This window comes from Opisthorchis viverrini, assembly GCF_000715545.1.
Source record: "Opisthorchis viverrini unplaced genomic scaffold opera_v5_198, whole genome shotgun sequence".
NCBI classification, from domain to species: domain Eukaryota; kingdom Metazoa; phylum Platyhelminthes; class Trematoda; order Opisthorchiida; family Opisthorchiidae; genus Opisthorchis; species Opisthorchis viverrini.
The window spans coordinates 702506-720976 of NW_008751849.1; the positions used below are offsets into that span (position 1 = coordinate 702506).

Sequence of the window (18471 nt, forward strand, 5' to 3'; positions counted from 1 at the left end):
ACTTATGTCTGCTGAAAATCTGGGAAGCACTGTACAATTTTTCATCCTTGGTAGAAATTATCAAGCAAAACTTGGAGAGTTTCGTGCTTGTGACCTTCCTGCTCGTTGTTGAACACTGATGATGATTCCCAATAAAGATGAAACAGATGTAAAACGCTTCCCAGCTTTTCAGCGTAGAACGACTTTGCTGACGGGACAAAATCTCGGACAAAATCTCACACATTTGGAGGTTGAGTTTTGCTTGTTTTCAGTGAATCTTTGGAATTTCACAGCACCGGTGAATTTGCACCGTCGTACCCGTTGTTAAATGTCGGCGTTTGGGGCTCCTCGGTGATTTAAACAATAACACAGTGACCAACATTATTGCTTTCGGAAGCCCGTCCTCAGGTCAGTACACATCCAATGATTAAAATCGGGGTGGACAATTGAAAAATCAACTCAGATAGGCTGGTAGATTTAGGCACAACTGATTGGTTGTCGACGCACTCCACGTCGCACCTGATTGGATACTGTGAGACAGTTCAGAGGGTGATTTGGTCGGTTGATTCGTGTCACATGACTCAGCGTTCGTACGAATCGATTTTGACAACGCGGTACAAGGTATCGCAAACGTATTTCGACTGCATCATCTGTAGTCAAGCCACGTCGTTTGGTCGATACTGATAGTCCTTCGGGTACTCGGTGGATTACGTGAAACGACTCTTTCGGACTGATCGCATGACCAATGTCAGTTATATGGAACCCGGTTGAGATTTCGGCTGAACCACTGAGTCTAGTAGGGTTCCGGCAAGAGGGACGCTCACGTATTCTCATAGAAAAACCTGCGCTCAAAATATTCCGCTGAACAACAGCAGGAGAAAGAATACACCACTATGTTCTTGGTGAGGACTGGTATCACTAAAATATCAATTATCGGACCGGAACTAGTTTTTCTTGAAGATGTGACATGGATCGACTACAAGTTTAGTTTAGACTGCTTGTATGTCTGTGCAAAATGTGGTCAACTTCCACCATTTTTCTCCCAGTTGGGTTCCGTTTTGCCAAGCCTTCGCACACTTGGGTAGAATTCAGGCAACAGTCAACTGTATCAGTACGTATTTCAGGAAGTCACTCCTAATAGATGGGCTTTTTAACAAGAGATTGTCAGTTTTTTTCAAATATGTTAGACAAGGCGTGACTAATTCGTTCATCAAAAGTGATAATTGTCTTTCAACTGTTTGTTCACCAGTCAAAGACGAACGGACGGTTTCTAGTATTGGTGGAAAAAAAATCATACGACTTCTACGACCGGGCTGTCTATTCCTGACACATGATGAACTCGGGTAAATTGATGACTTGCCTGCAGACCTGAAACCGTATTTATCTGCAGTTGAATGGCAAACGTCGAGCGAGTCTCACTGTGATGAGCAGCCTCAAACTGCTGACTCTCCTAGCTTTGTTGATGTGCTCTAATCAGACAAGAAGACTTATTGTAGGCAAATTTTTTACCGACCAATCAGCTATCGGCCGATGTTTTCCTATCTCCTCTACTCGACCGTGCATACAAAAACTTTACAGTGAAACAGAAACCTCATTATTAAGGGAAATGTTGCGAGAAAGTATCTTTTTATACCACTTCATCGACCGCAACACGTTTCTTTCGTTGTCATTCCATAACTTTCCTGGTTCAAATTAAGCCAGTTAGTCCAACCTTTTTTGAAAAATTTACTAGGCACTTCCTGTAAACGATAACAGCTCGATCTTCTGCAGTTTTACAGATATTTTAAGGACGTCACAAAAAATGACAGCCGGCATGAAAGCGTGAGATTTCCGCTTGCGTTTGGTGCCTTGGAAATAGTTTTCCCGGTAACTTAAGATTTGCGAGGCATGTTGTAGCCGGGATGGACCATAGACAGGACAAAATTTGCATTACACTGTATTGTAAGCCATCTGTGGATTTCGACCTCTTTTGTTCTGATGGTTGTTTGAATGTCTCATAGTAAGTGATCGTTTGGCCATAATCACAAATTACCCCAGTTTTTCAGGTTGGCTATTACCTGTTTCGTTTCCGAAAGTTCTACAGTGCCACTGAGAGATATCACACTGAGTTTGTTTGTCTGTTTATGCCGGAGCTATTCAATGATGGACCATTATAGAATAGGCATTTCGATCATTCGAAATGTTTATTCTTGAGTAGTCTGGTCTACCTGGAGATAAATAAAGTTACACTGCGCGTTATTAGATTTGCATCCTGGAACAGGAACTAATGCGATAGACTGAAATGCTGAGGAAATAGAGTTTACTATCAGGACTGACAACGTACTTTACTTGGAGAGCTGGTTGCAACAGTTAGTGCAGTGTGTCTTCTTTTTATTACTTGGGGACCTAAATGTCCGACTAAACTTGCTCTGCAAAGGCCACACAAAGCTAGAAATGTCCATCAGTTGTCGTTGAATTCCAACATACCGCCTGAAGTCTACAACATGCAAAATATTTCAGACGCGTCACTTGACACAGGCAGCACTTCAGGCGATGGGAAGTTCTACCACCGATAGTGAAAATAACTTTTGTCTATCACGGGATTTTCATTTTACGGCACGCTATCCACGTTTGTAGGCAGTGGACAGTTCTTTGGACTTGAGTGAGCTTCGTTTTCAAGCGATTATGACGGGCAAGACCCATTCGTTTCGCTAAAACTCTCCATAGAGCAGTCAAACACAACCAAGTATGAGGCATCCGGAACAAAAGCCAACGGGTCCGTTAGTCTTAAACGATACGGTATCTTTATGGAGATTTCGTCCCGTAAGTGAAGCCACTCTATGCTGAAAAGCCGAGAAGCACTGTACAGCTGTTTCTTCCTTATTGGGAATCATCAGCAGTGCGCATCTCACGAAACTCTGGAGAGTCTCTAACTCGCGACCTCCTGGCTAGTAGTTTGAACACTTGACCGTTCGGCCACGAGCGATTGATCAGCAGTGTGAAGAACTCGCACTTAGACAGGATGTAGCGCCGCTCATCCTTCAATCACAGGATGCATATCACGCAGTCACGCGTGTTGACTGGCTCCTCGAGCAACAGCGTGGATCGTCGGGTTGTGCAGACGCATACTGCAGTCCCATTAGGGACTCTACTGAAACTATCTGGATCTGGCGTGCTTAAAAATTCAGATAATTTATCCAATGAAAACGACTCAAGTCCGCATTGTTCAGCATTTCGGTCATCTCAAGCAGCCTTTATCAGATGCAAAATGACCAAAACTCTACCAAAAAAATTGGATTTTTCCTTGAATACTAGAGTAATCGATGTGATACGTACAAAGTACAAACTGGTTGAGTAGATTCCTACTGCGTTGGACACAGATGCTCGTCGTCTTTTGTTCGATGAAAATACTATCGGTTGTGGTGTTTGGGTTTTCAGAGATAGGTATTTTGTTCATAGTCACACCAGTATCGTTTGAACGGTTATACTCCTGTTCTGGCCTAATTATTCCGGTGAGTCCACACCAAAGGGAAGCACTGGACTCTAGTTTCGTTCCTATTAGAGCTCATCAGCAGTACATATCCAATGGCCGTGCCGGGATTTGAGCCCCGGACATCTGACATGCGAGGCGAGCGTGTAACCACTACTCCACCAACGTACGTTGGACGCATCTGAATTATCACGTCTGAACAGGAGAACGTGATCACACTTGAGCGATGTCATTGGTGTGCCCGACTCATGATTGAACGACGACCCACTAACTGTCCTGGTTGTGACGAGTGCTCTTGGCCCAAATTTGATGAACATTAAGTATTTAGAGAGGTCTAACCCCAAGGATAAATTGATTGGCCTTCATTCCGTTGATAATAATCTTAGACATAAATCTGGAATATACTGGTAAGCTATTCGGCATTCTATTCTGTATGGAGGCAGATTCATATACATTCATCTGTCTTTTCTTCAGAATTGTGTGAGCTGAGAGTTGCCTTGTTCGAACAGCGGAACTGAAAATTCCTCAGATGTTCGACAATCGTTGTCTCAGGACCACAGCTCATGTGGGTTAGTGTCGGACACTTCGTACCGAAGCAATTAGAGAGCGAGTTTTCGGTCAGGTAACGAGGACTTCCAGTAAATGATGTGTCCAGAATCAGAACCTGTTTTGGTTAAACCGTGTACTGTGCATGCCGATCCATCGTTTTCACGAATGAGTGCTGATTTCCGTGCCCAATTCGGATTGGCCGAAGCAAAGTGATGGCTCACCTTTGAGTAAGCAGAGGTTTATAAAAGAGTTACAAAAAGTTTATAAAAGGTTTATAAAAGGGTGCTGTCTGCAGATGGGTTCCTGCAGATGTAGGTACTTCAGAATGATTGTAGTAAGCTAGCACCAATTCCCTTCCCCGTCCGCCTATATTTTTTCTTCACACTAAGACTCACATAAACCATGGTTGTAAACAATTGAGGTGTCGATGTGGAACATTGATGTCACGCTGTGGATGATGATCCTGAAATGATGAAACATAATACTCGATGTTTTCTAGTGAAAAGACAAACTCGACATGAAACCACACTTAATTCAAAAGCACTAGACTCAAAACTCTTAGAAGCCAACCGCGGATTTTTGGTATTCTGGATTGAAACCAATAAAAAGACAAAACAGATGATAGTAAAAATATCTGAGTTGGCAAGAATTTTCCGGCACATATCAAATCTTGTAGTGTTTTCATTCTGAAATACCATAAGGATCGAAAAATATCCAAAAACTTTATCGTTCTGAGTTAACCGTATTGAGAACAGTTAGGTGTGGCTACGGAATTGAAAACTACCACCTCGTTTCTTACATAAGGAAACTTTTTCCTGAAATGAATCTTGCCACCTTGCCGTTAGAAATAGTACAGTACGATATCTCCTTAAGGGAAACGAAACAACCTAGTCTAACAAGTGTCCCTATATGCATTCGTTAGTTTAACAGGTCGAACAAGCCAAACAGCCTGCTAATTGGGGGTGATAGCTTATCACCAAGGGGTTTGAACGTCAAACATTTGATTCAGCTACAGGCGGCTGCGCAATCAGTATGTTATGCACTCATGATAGTCTATTTTAAGCACTCACCAAATGCTATTGATCTGGTGATCGAAGTAACGAACTTGAGTTTTGCTCTCATATTATAGATCAATGACGCTGCGTATCCTTGGTCATATTCGGGTCTGAATCCCGCTCATCTGATGTGCAGAACCAGCCTGTTTTCAGTCTGTTGGCTATTTAAGACAAAACTTTGCGTGTGTTCGTTGTGATGCCACATTTTTGGGAACTAAACAGGTCAACTTTGGAACCAGAAAGTTTTCTCTGACCGACTTTGGGCTTTCCCCTTTTTAAATGGACTCTGCAGAGGCAGACAACTCGTATTAGCGTGATAAACCACTCATAGGGTTGCTGAACATTCTTCGACAGCCCACGACTGGTTTTGCCTTTCTTGCGTCTCACCAGTTTCCGCGAAACCTTAGTTCTACTTGAACCCGAATTGTACCGAATTAGAAAAATGCACTCATTTGCAAATCAATTCATTTTGGCAGGAGGCCTACCTGGAACCCAGTTCCAGGCACCTTGCCATCCCCAAATTTCTAGAACTTAAACTATCCGCCCCGACAGCCACAAGAATCAGGTTGTTTTCATCAAAAACTCCAAAACCCATCTGGATTATCCAAAACACCAAGGTCCTTAATCTGGTTGGTTGAGACAGAGTAAATTCACATACTGCACACTTTGAACAATATTTCTGATCGGCACATTGTCACAAATTTACATAAATTGAAGCATGCTAGTGATTCTTATTCCATTTTTTTGGAGTTAACTATACCACACGCAGCTTTGGGTTCCGTTTTATGTCACGTGATGTCGCGGTGGCTGATGAAATTTCCGAGTCAGTGTGGCCTCCGAATATGCGCCTTCTCTCTATTCTGTTTCTAACTTGAAGATGAGATTTAGTATCCGGAAATGACGAATACGAATAAACAACAAAGCGGAATATAGTGCGACAGCATACATATTCGAGGACCTACTACTGAGACTCATACTGGTGATGTCAAAGAAGCACTCCTCGGAAGATGTGTTTGTAGTGAACTTGGAACACTATTGCAAGCTTTCCTAGCAGTACCGTCAGTCTTCAACCTGATAATTGTCTAAGATCGCAACGTCCAAACGATTCGACTAATTTGCATTCGCTGTCCAAGATAAAAACAACCACATTTCTCTGCAAAAACTCCTAATTTTCACCCGGAGTCTGAACGCACGTACAGGGCTTGTACCGAACAGAGCTGAGCCCATGTCAACATCTTCAATCCGAGTGCAACACTCGTCCATATCTTCATCTTTCTGCTCTTGTTTTCCTCACGCAGCGGCGAATCCTGATTAGTTATGCCACTCTCGTCGTACCATAATCATACTCGCGACTCATTAACTATGCAGGTCCAATCGAGATGTTTTTGCTTTTGAATAGACGTGTGCTATTATGGTAACATTTGCGTTTAGTACAAAAGGCCACACAATGCCCACAAAGTCGAAGAACGATGTGGATAAACCTACATTTCACTCTGGACGCAGTGACCTTGAGTTTGTGTGCTACAGGCTACCCTGGATTTCCGTAACATGTGTTCGGTTGCGAGTTGTTTCAGCCATTCTGATGGGAAGGAGTTCAACATCGTTTTCGCGCTCAATTTTTTTTTATATAAAGAGTTTTGTGCCTACGAGAAATACACTGATTTGCAAATCAATTTGGTTTTCACGAGAGAATCTCTCGTTTATGATATTCTGCAACAGAATGTGCTGCAGACAGGTCGCCGGTCGTGGGCTGTCGACGAGTTTTCAGCAACCTTGTGAGTAGTTTCCTTTACGAAAAGGTTTGTGTCCAGTCAGTAAACCAAATGAAACCAAATTTGGCGTGTTTCTGTATCAGATCTGCACATTTGGTCACTCGATTTTTACGATTTCTGAAGTAATTTGAAGGACAAAAAGAGTCGTTTTCAAGTAACCACATTTGCATTTGCTGAGTTTGTAAAACTATTGTTTAAAAGTGCGCCGACAGAAATGTTCAAATTTCGGTGTTTCAGTCTTTCTCATTTGGCATGCAGCAGACAATCCACTGATTTGACAGCGCGAAGCAGACTGCACCAATGTGGCATAGAATTTTCAGAAAGTCGTGAAAGGTCAGGTATGGGCATTTTCTACGTTAATAAAGCCCCCCTCTGTCATGTAAATACATGTGCCACTCGTGGCTGACCATTAATTTTGTGGCCAGGCTACCCACAGTCCAACCTGGAACTGTATAAATAACTCATCCTGTAATAATGTCCTTCCATATATGCACTCATCTGATTGGTAATTGATCAGGTGACTATTGATCCGTTCGTCGAGCTTGGCAATTGATTTTCAAACGTTCCTTCACCATTTGAGGAGACAGCTTCAGTGCACAAATATCAACAGCCAACTGGTGACGAAAAGTTCGCAAATCAATTCCCAGGCTCTGCGAACAGATCAACAGCCACCTGAACAATGACCAGTTAATACACCCAAACTACCAATATTCCAACACATTACCAACCGCGTTCAAAACAGCTCGCCTGTCGACAGACCTCCAGGTGACAACAGCTACATTTCTTCCACAAGTGTTTCCGAAGCCGTATTCTTCCACGTAGCGTAACCCATCGATCACCGAATAAACACTCGTCAACTGGTCAAAAAACCTAAGGAGTACGGCATAACACACTGACTTTTCACCGAATGGGATGTTTGTAGCCCAGGCTGTTGTTCTGTTGCTGAGCTGGGTGGTGTGGTGTGGTTGCAAACGCATCGACACCAACCGAGCTGACATCATCAGTGTGCAGTGAGTTGAAGGTGCATTGGAGGTGCAGTGACTTTTTAGCTCCATCAGAATCACCAGTACCTGCACGTAATCACTGCCCAAAACTGACAGCGTGATTCCGGAATCTGGAAGTGCCCCAGGTGATTGTTCTTAGAACGTGCACGTGTTTACTCCGTGATTGTTGTCTGCGAAGATAGTTAACAACAGTCATTAAAACAAGCGCTCGCTCGAATGGGAATGGTCACAAACGGCCGTTTCAGCGGTGTCGCGCGTTTAGGGTTTCCAGTCGCATACAAATTTGCAAAAATGGGATCCACTCAGAAGAGCAAACGACCAGTTTAATCCTGGTGGTTGGTTGTTTCCCTTTTTCCAAAGGCAACCTTTAGAAGACCTACTGAAATTTCACTTGCATAACCTGGAAACACCTGGACTCGCAGAAGTACCTTATAATTTTAGATTACTAATGAATACTGCTTCATTCAACGACTGCATTTCTTTGGGATACGTGATGTAAGGAAGTGAAGAATCCTCTTCGACTTGAAGGTGAATTCTACGAGTTGATCGTCGTCACATCTTGATATATCCGACCACCTAAGTGTGTCCATTAAGTGTGAATATCGCTTTTGTCCAATCCAAGCAGTTTTTGTAAAATAACGACGTTTTTGACACCAATTTTGAACATGAAATCGGGCGAAGACAAATATAAAGGTGGAGTTATCAGTAACTATACTTCCTAGTCCACGGAACTGCTAAGTCTATCAAAGCAATTATATCTCTGTCTGAACTTTAAATCACACCCCTTGATTTTAGTGAAAATAAAATACCAATGAGGAACCCGTTTATTAATATTAATAGTTTTGAGACTCAAAAAGAAAGTCAGATATCAACAAAAAACAACGCCAACTCCGCAACTGTCTGTTAGCGTTTCTACAGGGCAGAATCTCTGGGGAAGGACAATGACAGATTGATTACCTCTTGTTGTTCACTTGCCTACTGAACATCTGCACGAAAGTGGGACCAGGTGTGATGCACATCGATGTTTATTGTTCTAACAGTGTTGTGGTAGCTCGAGTGCACTACTTGGTTGTTGATCTGTTCACCGAGCTTGGCAGTTGGATTGCAAACGTTTCATCACCAATTGAAATGAATTCGTCAACCCCGCAGTGACGTTGTCACCTCGTGTGTTGATGTAACATTGGCAATCCGACTGCCAAGCTCGGCGAAAAGACCAACAACCAGCTTTATTGTTTCTTTCATACACCTGTGGGGACAAAGCTAGATGTGATCTGCCTCGATCAAAATACTAGCTTCCTTCCAAGTATTCACACAGGTTCCTTTAAACAAAAATCACAAGTAGGACACCTGAGTGGACTAACAAAAGCTCATCTGTTCAACCAGCCTCACAGTTGTATTACGTTCAATTCAGTGAGTCATCAAACTTGAAGGACAACCTAACAAGTCTGAGCGATGGAGGAATGGATTAAGCTGTAGAACCAAGCCTCATCACATGATCACATCCGTATTGATTTTTCTCTGTTGTCGTGTTTGGTCGTATCAGCAAACAAGACTATCAGGTCAACAGCCTTGTTTACCTTTGTAAACCTGTCCTCGTCTACGACCAATATCAGTATATTTTAGGCCATCAGGCTTGTCAAACTAATCATTTCGTTCGATGATGTTGTTGGCACGTGACCATCCGACCAGTTACTGGCCGGGAGAGAAAGACGAAAGGTATGCGATAAGACTACGTTTTTTATCAAGAGGCGTTCTCATTCGCAGTGCTATTTACTTCCAAAATTTCGTCATCATTTTTCTCTTTCCTCCTCCCTCTTTTTCGAGATCAACCCCCGAAAACCATCAAACCGACATTGTCTTGAGAATGCCTTGAGACATGTGAATGCCTATGACTCACTGAATGCGGTTTGATGCTTTGTGGCTTCGAAAGATGCCACCCGGATATCACGAAGCAGGCTTAATAACCTCTCATCGGTTTTTGTTTCTCAATTCGTTCATCCTGTCAAGGCGCTTGTTAATATGACTTTCAGAGTACGTAATACACTACTCATAAGTTTGCTGAAACCTCTTTACCAGCCTACAACCGACTTCATCTTTCTTGAAACTCATCATGAAACTCGGGGACTGGGGCCTACCCGATGAGCCCCAGAAGAGTGAATTTAGTTGTGGTCTGCCGAAACGTTTTCAGTGACCCTATGAGTGTAACGGTGATACTACTGATGGGGGAGGCATGCGAGTAGTGTGTTTTCTTGTAAGTTCGCTTTGCGTCTCTTGAAAAGTGAGATCTACTGCGGAAGTTGTGGAGTCGCTGCGTATAATTTGCTTGGATTTGAGCAACAGTCAATGAATATCCAGGAAAGTTCAGAAAGACGCATTCAAATAGAAGATGGATATTTAGTTTTTGTAAACCTGATGCATATGAGAGTTTTGCTTCTCTGTCCAATAGTCTGTAACTGTTCGTTTGGCGTTTTCTAATAAATAACTCCGCAGCGAGGGTCTTTTTCTTTTCGTGAGTAGTGTGTTACATCAATACAATCCGGTGCGATACGTCGGGTATCGTACCAACTAAAACAAGAGGGTAGATAAGTGCCCGAGACAAATCGATTAGTCACGTTCGGACACCAAGACTGTACGTGGGATCGGCATAACCATAAAAGGATAGTAAAAGCTCTGTTCCAGAACGACGAAAAGGAGCAGCGTAAAGTTTCGCACTGAGATAAAGATGTTTCTGAAATGTGGAAACGTAAGGGGCGTTTTATCAAATCACTCCAGTTTTACTTTATTTTTGCCTGAGAGCACCTAAAGGAGAGCTGGACAGATGTGTTACAAATGCCTCAGCAATGTTATCATTGGTATTATTATTAATAATAGAAGGTATCGGCAGGCCTACCACGTGACATTTGCCCAAAAGTCATTTCGTGGTAGCAACTTTTTAGCAGGAGGTCCCTGCTCTGACCAGACACTTTCACAGAAGATGCTCTCTTCGTCTTTCCAGGTTCGCCGGCCAAAGTATCCCTGCCCGCGGGTGCAATCAAATCTAGAGATTAAATTGAAGGTGGAGAGCTGGATAACTGTTCCCTTTTGATTGCGTTTGAAATGTACGAAGCGTTTAGCTGCCAGTCACTAATAGACAGCACATCATGTATCCTAAGAGGCAACAAAAAGTATATTCAAGTCTGGAAGAGGTTGAAATTGTATAGCGTGTTGGTTGAGGATATTGGTATTTTCTCACTGAGCTCGATGAATAACCGCTCTCATCCACGGTGAAGTTGGGTGACTGAACTTCTTGTGTTAATCATCTGGCAAGGGTGAGTGCTTACTGTGGCAATTTGTCGTTTGACAAGGTAATATCTTTAGGAGACAAATACTCTTCTTTCCAAGTTCGTTTTAAGGGCTCACTAGGTCGGTGTAGTCCCAGAGTTCCCATGAACTCTGTAATGTACTTGAACATCATACAGTAGGCAAACGGCATGTTGTCTACATTTCCAAATTAATTTGGACATTGTGCACCACGTCCAGTTGAAAAGCATCACAACCGAGTGATTCAGTTGAAATACACTTGAAAATCCAGTGAGCAGCAACGTACTACGAAAATGAGTATAGTTTTCGCGAATCGGTTGTGATCACTCTCTTGTAAATGATAGGATTCCTAAGTGCTTGTTTGTTGCCGTGACAGTTACAATGCCCATGTGACGTCTGTGTACTAAACGTTTCTGAACCCTACCTTACAGTCTATACACGGACCAACCCAAAGCCATGTCTAAGTGTACCAGAAAAATGGGATCTTCACATCGACATCATCGATCTGAGTAAAAATTATGCCTTCCCTGAAAAGAGATTTGATGTCCGTAGGATCTGTTACATTCTTTGTGAGGTTGGTGTTCCACATTACCCTCAAAATGAAAGGTATCTGATAAAGGAGGGAATGTTGGTAGCTCAGGTGGGATAGACCGTCGTTGGTTTGTTCGCTGAGCTGGGCAGTTTGGTTGTAAACGTCTCGTCACCAATCGAAGTGACATCCTTAGTGCATTGTTGGGGAGCGCGGTGGAGTGTTGTGATGGGTCGGTGGTTGTGGGTTGAGTAGTGGTGTGTGTGTGTGTGTGTGTGTGTGTTAATATACATGCTGCTAGCCGGGGTTGAAAGGTATCTTTACGAGTGTGCACAGCCATTTTGGATCTGACTGGTTTGGTCTTGCTAAGTAAGCAGCTGAGGTAGTGAGGTACCTACATGGGTGGAAAGAATGAACTCGCAAGAGGAATACTAGGTTATCTGTGGTTATCCTGGTATATCACTCGAAACACTGCTATTAAGTTCAGTGAACACTGTGAGCAAATCATTCGCATTTCGAAGCATGTCATTAGCACTGTCATACATCTTGCGGAGTACACCATTAAGCCTTCGGTGTACACCGCTATGCAGGCAAGCCTCAAAAGAGTCACCATCAATTTCGATCGGGTTTCTAAGCCGGACCACTCCAGGTTGGGTGTTGTTGCACTTCGTCGAACTGGTCTTCTGGAGCATGCGTACGTGTTGCTTTCGTAGAAGACGCAGATAAATTATCCTGTCTCCGGACTACGTACAACTTCTGATGATGGGGTTGTTTCTACTGTATTGAAGCCTACTATTGAGGGATAGCCGCCGAATTCTTCTCCCGATCTTCTTTGGATCGGTCCGGCAGAACTGCGGATGGTCATGAGATTGTTTCAGTAGGAACCACCACTTGTAAGGAATACTGCCCATCTGTGCAGTCCGCCGTTAAGCGGATACCTTGCCATTCACCGGGACTAAGAATTTCCTTTTCGGTTTTGTGAAGAAATGATATATTGCCGTTGCATCGTTTGACCCAATGGCTCATTTAAGTCAGAGACGTCAAACAGCGTTAGACGATGTGCTTTGGCTGTTTGTTTTCTTAGTTAAGATCCTGTTGAATGATGGTCATTGCAAGTTAACTAGTATTATAGAACTTAGTGCTTATAGCCAATATAGCTCCTTAAGAGTTTTGTCTGAAAATCCTGCGTATGAGAGGTTGGCAGTGTAGTAACCACTTCCATTTTATAGGAAGGTCCTTCTTTACAGGTGCAATTCACTCCGTGTTTCTTCTGCGAAACCTTTGACTGTAAACGTATGGTTCTTCCAATTTAATGAAGCACCTAATGGGTATGTCTATCACACCAGTGTCTCCTGTTTGGGCACCAGTGCATCTTATAGACGATGTCGACTGTCAAATTGGTGTTGCTGGCAGTCCTGTCTATCAGTCTCCTGAAGCTGTTGTGCTGCTTTGTACTGTACTGTGTACAGAAGTATAGAAGCCGACTAGATAAGAGGATATTCTTATCTTTTACTTGCATGGAAGAAGCTTCAGTTTGCCTCATCAGTTCACAAGGTTAGGTTTTCTCCACCCGCAGCACCGATGACTCTTGTGCAGCTTCCGTTTTTTTTTACTCTGTCGCTGTTCTCAGTCTTTCGGAACCATGCCCCAAAATTCCAAGCTCAGCCTCGCCAAGACGATAAATGAAAAAGGAGACAAGGTTAAATGCTTGAATAGAGTTTGGTGGACGTACTATGGGCAGTTCAGTCAGCAGAAACTCACTAGATTTGCGTACGAGTAGTCGTTTTTTGCCTATCAGGAAGCCGGAACACACTGAGTCACATGACAGGATGCTTTAAAAACAGATACACAGACCGTTCATTTATCTGGCGTGCATGAAATATTTTCTCGGAGATTACAAACCTTCCATGTTAAGCACTATAGAACTCATCCAAATTCAATGGGTAATTCCATTTTTGCGTAAATGTCTCGTCACGATCACCTCGAATTTGTTATCGCGTGGTTGTGATCGTAGAGGTCACTCACTGGATCACGCGTCACAAACACTCAAAACAAGTTACAATTCCTGTTTCCACTTGCAACCTTAGCCAGCAACATTCACACTACAATTTCTTATTCGTTTCTGTTTACCTGCGTCACGCGCGAAGCTTACGAACTTCAACCACATCAGGTCAAGTCGTACTAATGTTCGTGCAGTTATTAAACACGGATGGGCACCCCTTTCTTCACAGTGTGCACACAATAAATGGGCATGCAATTCGGCCCAAAAACACACTCACGCACACAGGACAGAAGGTCAACCGAACAGCACAAGTCTCCACGGATAACTACAGAATACGTGTAGCAGCTATACAGCAGAGAAAACACGTCGCTCGTCCGGAACTTCACTCGTAAGCTCTCAACAGTTGTCCTCAAACGATTGGTCAATTTTTGGCTCTCTCTCCTCTTGTATTGTATTTATTTTTATCAAGTGCACCTAACCATTATATTCACCATCAATCTGGTGAAACAGAACATTTATTTAGTTCACACCATCGGCAAACAGTGAACGCGTTATTTTGCAATTACATCATTCCCATATCAAAAACATCAACTTTTTAGGCACACCTTCCTTTGGAATTAGTTTGTCCTCTCTGTCAGTAGTGACCGCGAATCTCTTATATTGATTCGGGAGAACTTTTGCTGCAAAATTCTCTAGCATTACGAACACATGCCTCGCCTGGAAAAAACGAGTGTCCTATTTTGTGCACGAGACACTACCGAAGAAGATAGACCGCCTTCTGCTTAATGGACAGAAAAGAGAAACCGGTGAGTAACCCAGTAGTGATATCTGAAGTCTAAAGAGAACATTATGCAGACCTTTATTCTACCCCAGGGGCATTATCACATCTACTCTTGCCAAGAGGTAAGTACGAACGGTCTGCAATCGCCTTGGTCCGCGCTGAACAAACCTCTTGAGCGCAGTGAGGGTCGGGAGGGGTCCATCTCAGGATTCTGATGGAGACGTCGCACATTTGGTATTTTGTCAGTAGCTCGATGAGTGAAAACCCCCTTCTGTTTTCAAGGAAGCACTTGTCACGCCATTCTACAAAACTGTTGACCGTATATCAACCGGCAGCCACAGGAGGAATAACCTTATTAGCGTACCGTGCGAGGTGATGAAACGCATTTTTAAAGCGAGCCATCTTAGTCACCTCACTACCAAAAATCTGAAATCACCAGCGCAACACGGATTCCTCTCAAACCTTTCTTGCGTGACGAACATGCTCGCATTTATGAACCGCTTGACCCAATCTACGGAAGAAGGTCCTATAACGGTTGCCATCATTTTGGACCTCTCTAAAGCATTTGATCAGGTCTCACAAACCAACCCCTCCACAAGCTATAGACCTGTGGAATTCAGGGAGAAATTTCGCGCTGTATTAAGGCATTCCTAGCAGACGGGGCATTCTGAGTGAAAGGAGACCCGAACTACTCCTTTATGGCACCGATCTCCGTTGCAGTTCTTGAGGGCTTCGTTTTTGGACCACTAATGTTTCGGAGCTACGTCAACGATCCTCTAGATATCTTCTAGAGCCCATGTCTTCTTTTAGTGGACGACCTGAAATCCTGGAGTTCCAGCGCAAGTGCTCTTCAAATGGATAGAGAGGCATCACAGTAGCGGTCGCTGGACTGACACCTCCGCTGAATGATGGAAGGGGCCTCCTTATGTCCTTCGGAGGTGACTCAGCGAACGCCCATGTTGAACATAATGAGAATGGACAAGAAGACATTACGAGAATAGACGCAAAAAGAACATATTTATTTGACTCCCTTCAAACTTATCCCTCTCACCTCACAATGAAAAATCGGCTCAAAAGGGTTCCATTGTTCTATGGATGACTAAGCGCACTTTTTCCCGTGTTATTCGCACTAAATCCCAAATACTTTGTGGAGCATATGTCATACCGCTCCTGGAATGTGCCAACCAAGTTAGCTACTTAGGACGCAAGGAAGACATATCCCCCGTTCAGAGCGTTCAGCAAGCTGCCGCAAAAACGGTTGCTCGTCTCAAATCCATGGGTTGTGAAACGCGTCCCGCGGCATCTGACCGCCTTCCCATGGGTTGTCGTCGCCTACGATGGGATATAACACTCACGCCCTGTTCGAGCAAGATTTAGCCAACATGTTTTCACATCTGATTCAGAAAACGCACGGTGGGGGCATTTTAAGAGGATTTTCGAGCTCAGAGCACCCCCTTCAATGAACAACAATTTTTCTCATTCCGAGTAGTTGGTGTGTGGAACAACCTTCCTCCAACGGCTGCCCACGCTGCGGCTAGTAACCAATTTAATACACAGTTAGATGCACTTTGATGTTAGTCCTCGCGCTGGCGAGCACTGCTCCGCGATTAGCAGTTAACGAGCAGTACTGCATCTATTTTTTGTTTGTGCTTTCCAGGCGAACAGGAGCCGCTGAAAAACAGACACACGACTTTGAGCAAAAGCCTAAAACTTGTGTATCAATTTGTAAAACCATGTGAGGCCTGGTTTCCTCTTTTTTGGATAAATTAATCACTCAATCAAGGCCGTAAGCATTCTGTGGCTAGGTACTTTGTGTGAGGTAGTAACGCTGTGGTCACCACGCGCGAACTAAAAACTACCGCTATCACTTCCACTCTGATCAACGTCTGAAACAGCGTTCACCGTACGCTTCTGACGCCACACAACTGCGTGGAACAGGGTTCGGGAAGTTACTCTCATGGGTATTTCTATTTGTTCTCCTCTCAAATGGCCAAGTCCGCTGTGGGTTTCAGGGCCAGTCTTAGTGTTCTATAGTTATTTAGCTTATACATAAGTGTAGCTATGCGTGTGTCACCATGTCTATAGACACTAAGACTGGGGTATTACTGTGCCCATCACTGGAAGCAAAACTAAATTAATTTCGCCGAAACCATGACATTTCCAAAGTATACGATTTTGCGGTGAATTTGCCCGTTCCGGTTGCACGTTTCGGTGATATGTTGCTTAGAGATTTGTTTAAGTGGGATAACTTTATAGGTCAAAGAGCACCGCTGATTCCCTTGTGACTACCAGATTAAGTGATGAAGCACAAATCAGATATGAGCGTATTATAATGACGCACTGTGTTTTTCGAATGGAGAACAATACCTACAGAATATTAAATGTAAACTCCACCCATATTGTTAGAAGCATCATGTTTATATGCTTTGTGCTAGTCAGCCTTAACGGGCTGGATGATTTCGTTCACCGAACCTCGCACAGCACTGGTTTTCCGAGTGGCTAGTCGCACGTTCAATATGATACCCGAAATCAACCTGATGCATATATGTATTTTTTGTGAATGATCCCTTTTTCTCTGTACACCCGGCTAGTCAAGAGATAATGCAGCAGTCTCAGGTATTTGTATGTGAATTACCACCATCCTGATGAGAAGTCTCTCTAGTTGGAATGCTTCATGCTACTTATCTCAATCACGTCATAAAACGTAACAACATTTCCAAAATATAAGGCTGGTCCTTGCTTTCTATCACGACAAATGTGCGCGTTGTCTCCCACACTGTCCATAACATTGGCAACGGCTACGCCCGTACCTAGGTGCGCCGCTGGTTATGAGGCATTCGATATATACGATAGCCTGATCCGGTAGACCTCATCATCATAACAGTATGATTCGTCCTCCGACATTCACACCTTTTCTTTTTCTAAACACCAGTGAAATAGAAAAAAATCAGTTTATTTTCCGTGACATCTTCGTCAAGTGCTCCGATGTCTCGCTGTTGTAAATTCAAACTTTTTACTTGCTTAACTAGTCCCAACGCCGATAATGAAGTGCTCATGTGCACACTAATTTTGCAATACCGCGATTTAGTGATCAAAGGCATTACCAGACGCAGCAAAATTGAAGCTAAATGGGGTACGTACAAAGCGGCATGAAGATCAAGTAATACAGACTTCGGCCCCGAAAACCAAGAACTACATGCTTCTTCAAACGTGTACCCATGGATGTAGCCGTAGCGACGTTCTAGCAAGTTGGAGGGTACTTCGTGTCACATCTACTGCTTTAGAGCACTGAATCCTAACTTCACCACATTTCGGCTTCTCGACATTGATAAACTTAACTTGTTAGTAAAGTAGCTCCATCGTCATCATCACAACTTGAGACTATTCCATAATCAACCGCAGCAGCGCACTCACCGAACAGAGGCCCCCTTCTTAGACATCAATTATTGCCTTCCGGGCCTGCGTTCGTAAACCTGTTCTTCAGTCTTCTATATCCAGCTATAGCTAAAAAAGCTTCCAAATCTCGGACACAACTGATACGTTAAAAGCTGCTTGCTATCCTCGTCAGCTTTAAAGTTCTTTTCCGTTTCTCTCACGTGGGGTTGAGCCCCTTGTGACTCTTCATTTATTTCGACGTATCGCTTCTACAATCAAAATGCACGGGCCTACCAGGATATCCACTCATTATATGATCTACTCAGAGACCAAACAGCTTATCCCATCTTATTGCCACAGGTGTCAAGCACATTCTGATCTACTCTCAGCACACTCACAATTGGCCATGCGCCAGGTTCTACTGCCACTCCCTAAACTTGCCCTGGTGCCATACCCCATTGTTGTCAACGTTTACGACTATCGAATTATCGCAGGTGACTCGCCTTTGAACCTATCACTAGTGTCCACAAGATACACAGAAAATTTAAAAGCAACTTTTGTCAAAAGCCTTCCCGCAGGCTAAAGCTTGTCCTTTTTGTTAATATATATATATATATCAAGGGAGATCCTCCCATGAATCCAAAATATTAATTTCA

At 43.4% G+C, this 18471-nt stretch overlaps 1 protein-coding gene across 1 annotated transcript in view; it reads right to left on the reverse strand.

Moving 5' to 3' along the window:
* Window positions 1-456: 456 nt before the first annotated feature.
* The window catches only part of T265_07923 (hypothetical protein), a gene marked incomplete at both ends in the record, with an annotated part of 24615 nt that continues 6600 nt past the window's right edge, over window positions 457-18471 (reverse strand). Inside the window, one exon of the mRNA XM_009173583.1 lies at window positions 457-840. Within this exon, the coding sequence (XP_009171847.1) occupies window positions 457-840 (384 nt within the window). The remainder of the gene's footprint in view (window positions 841-18471) is intronic.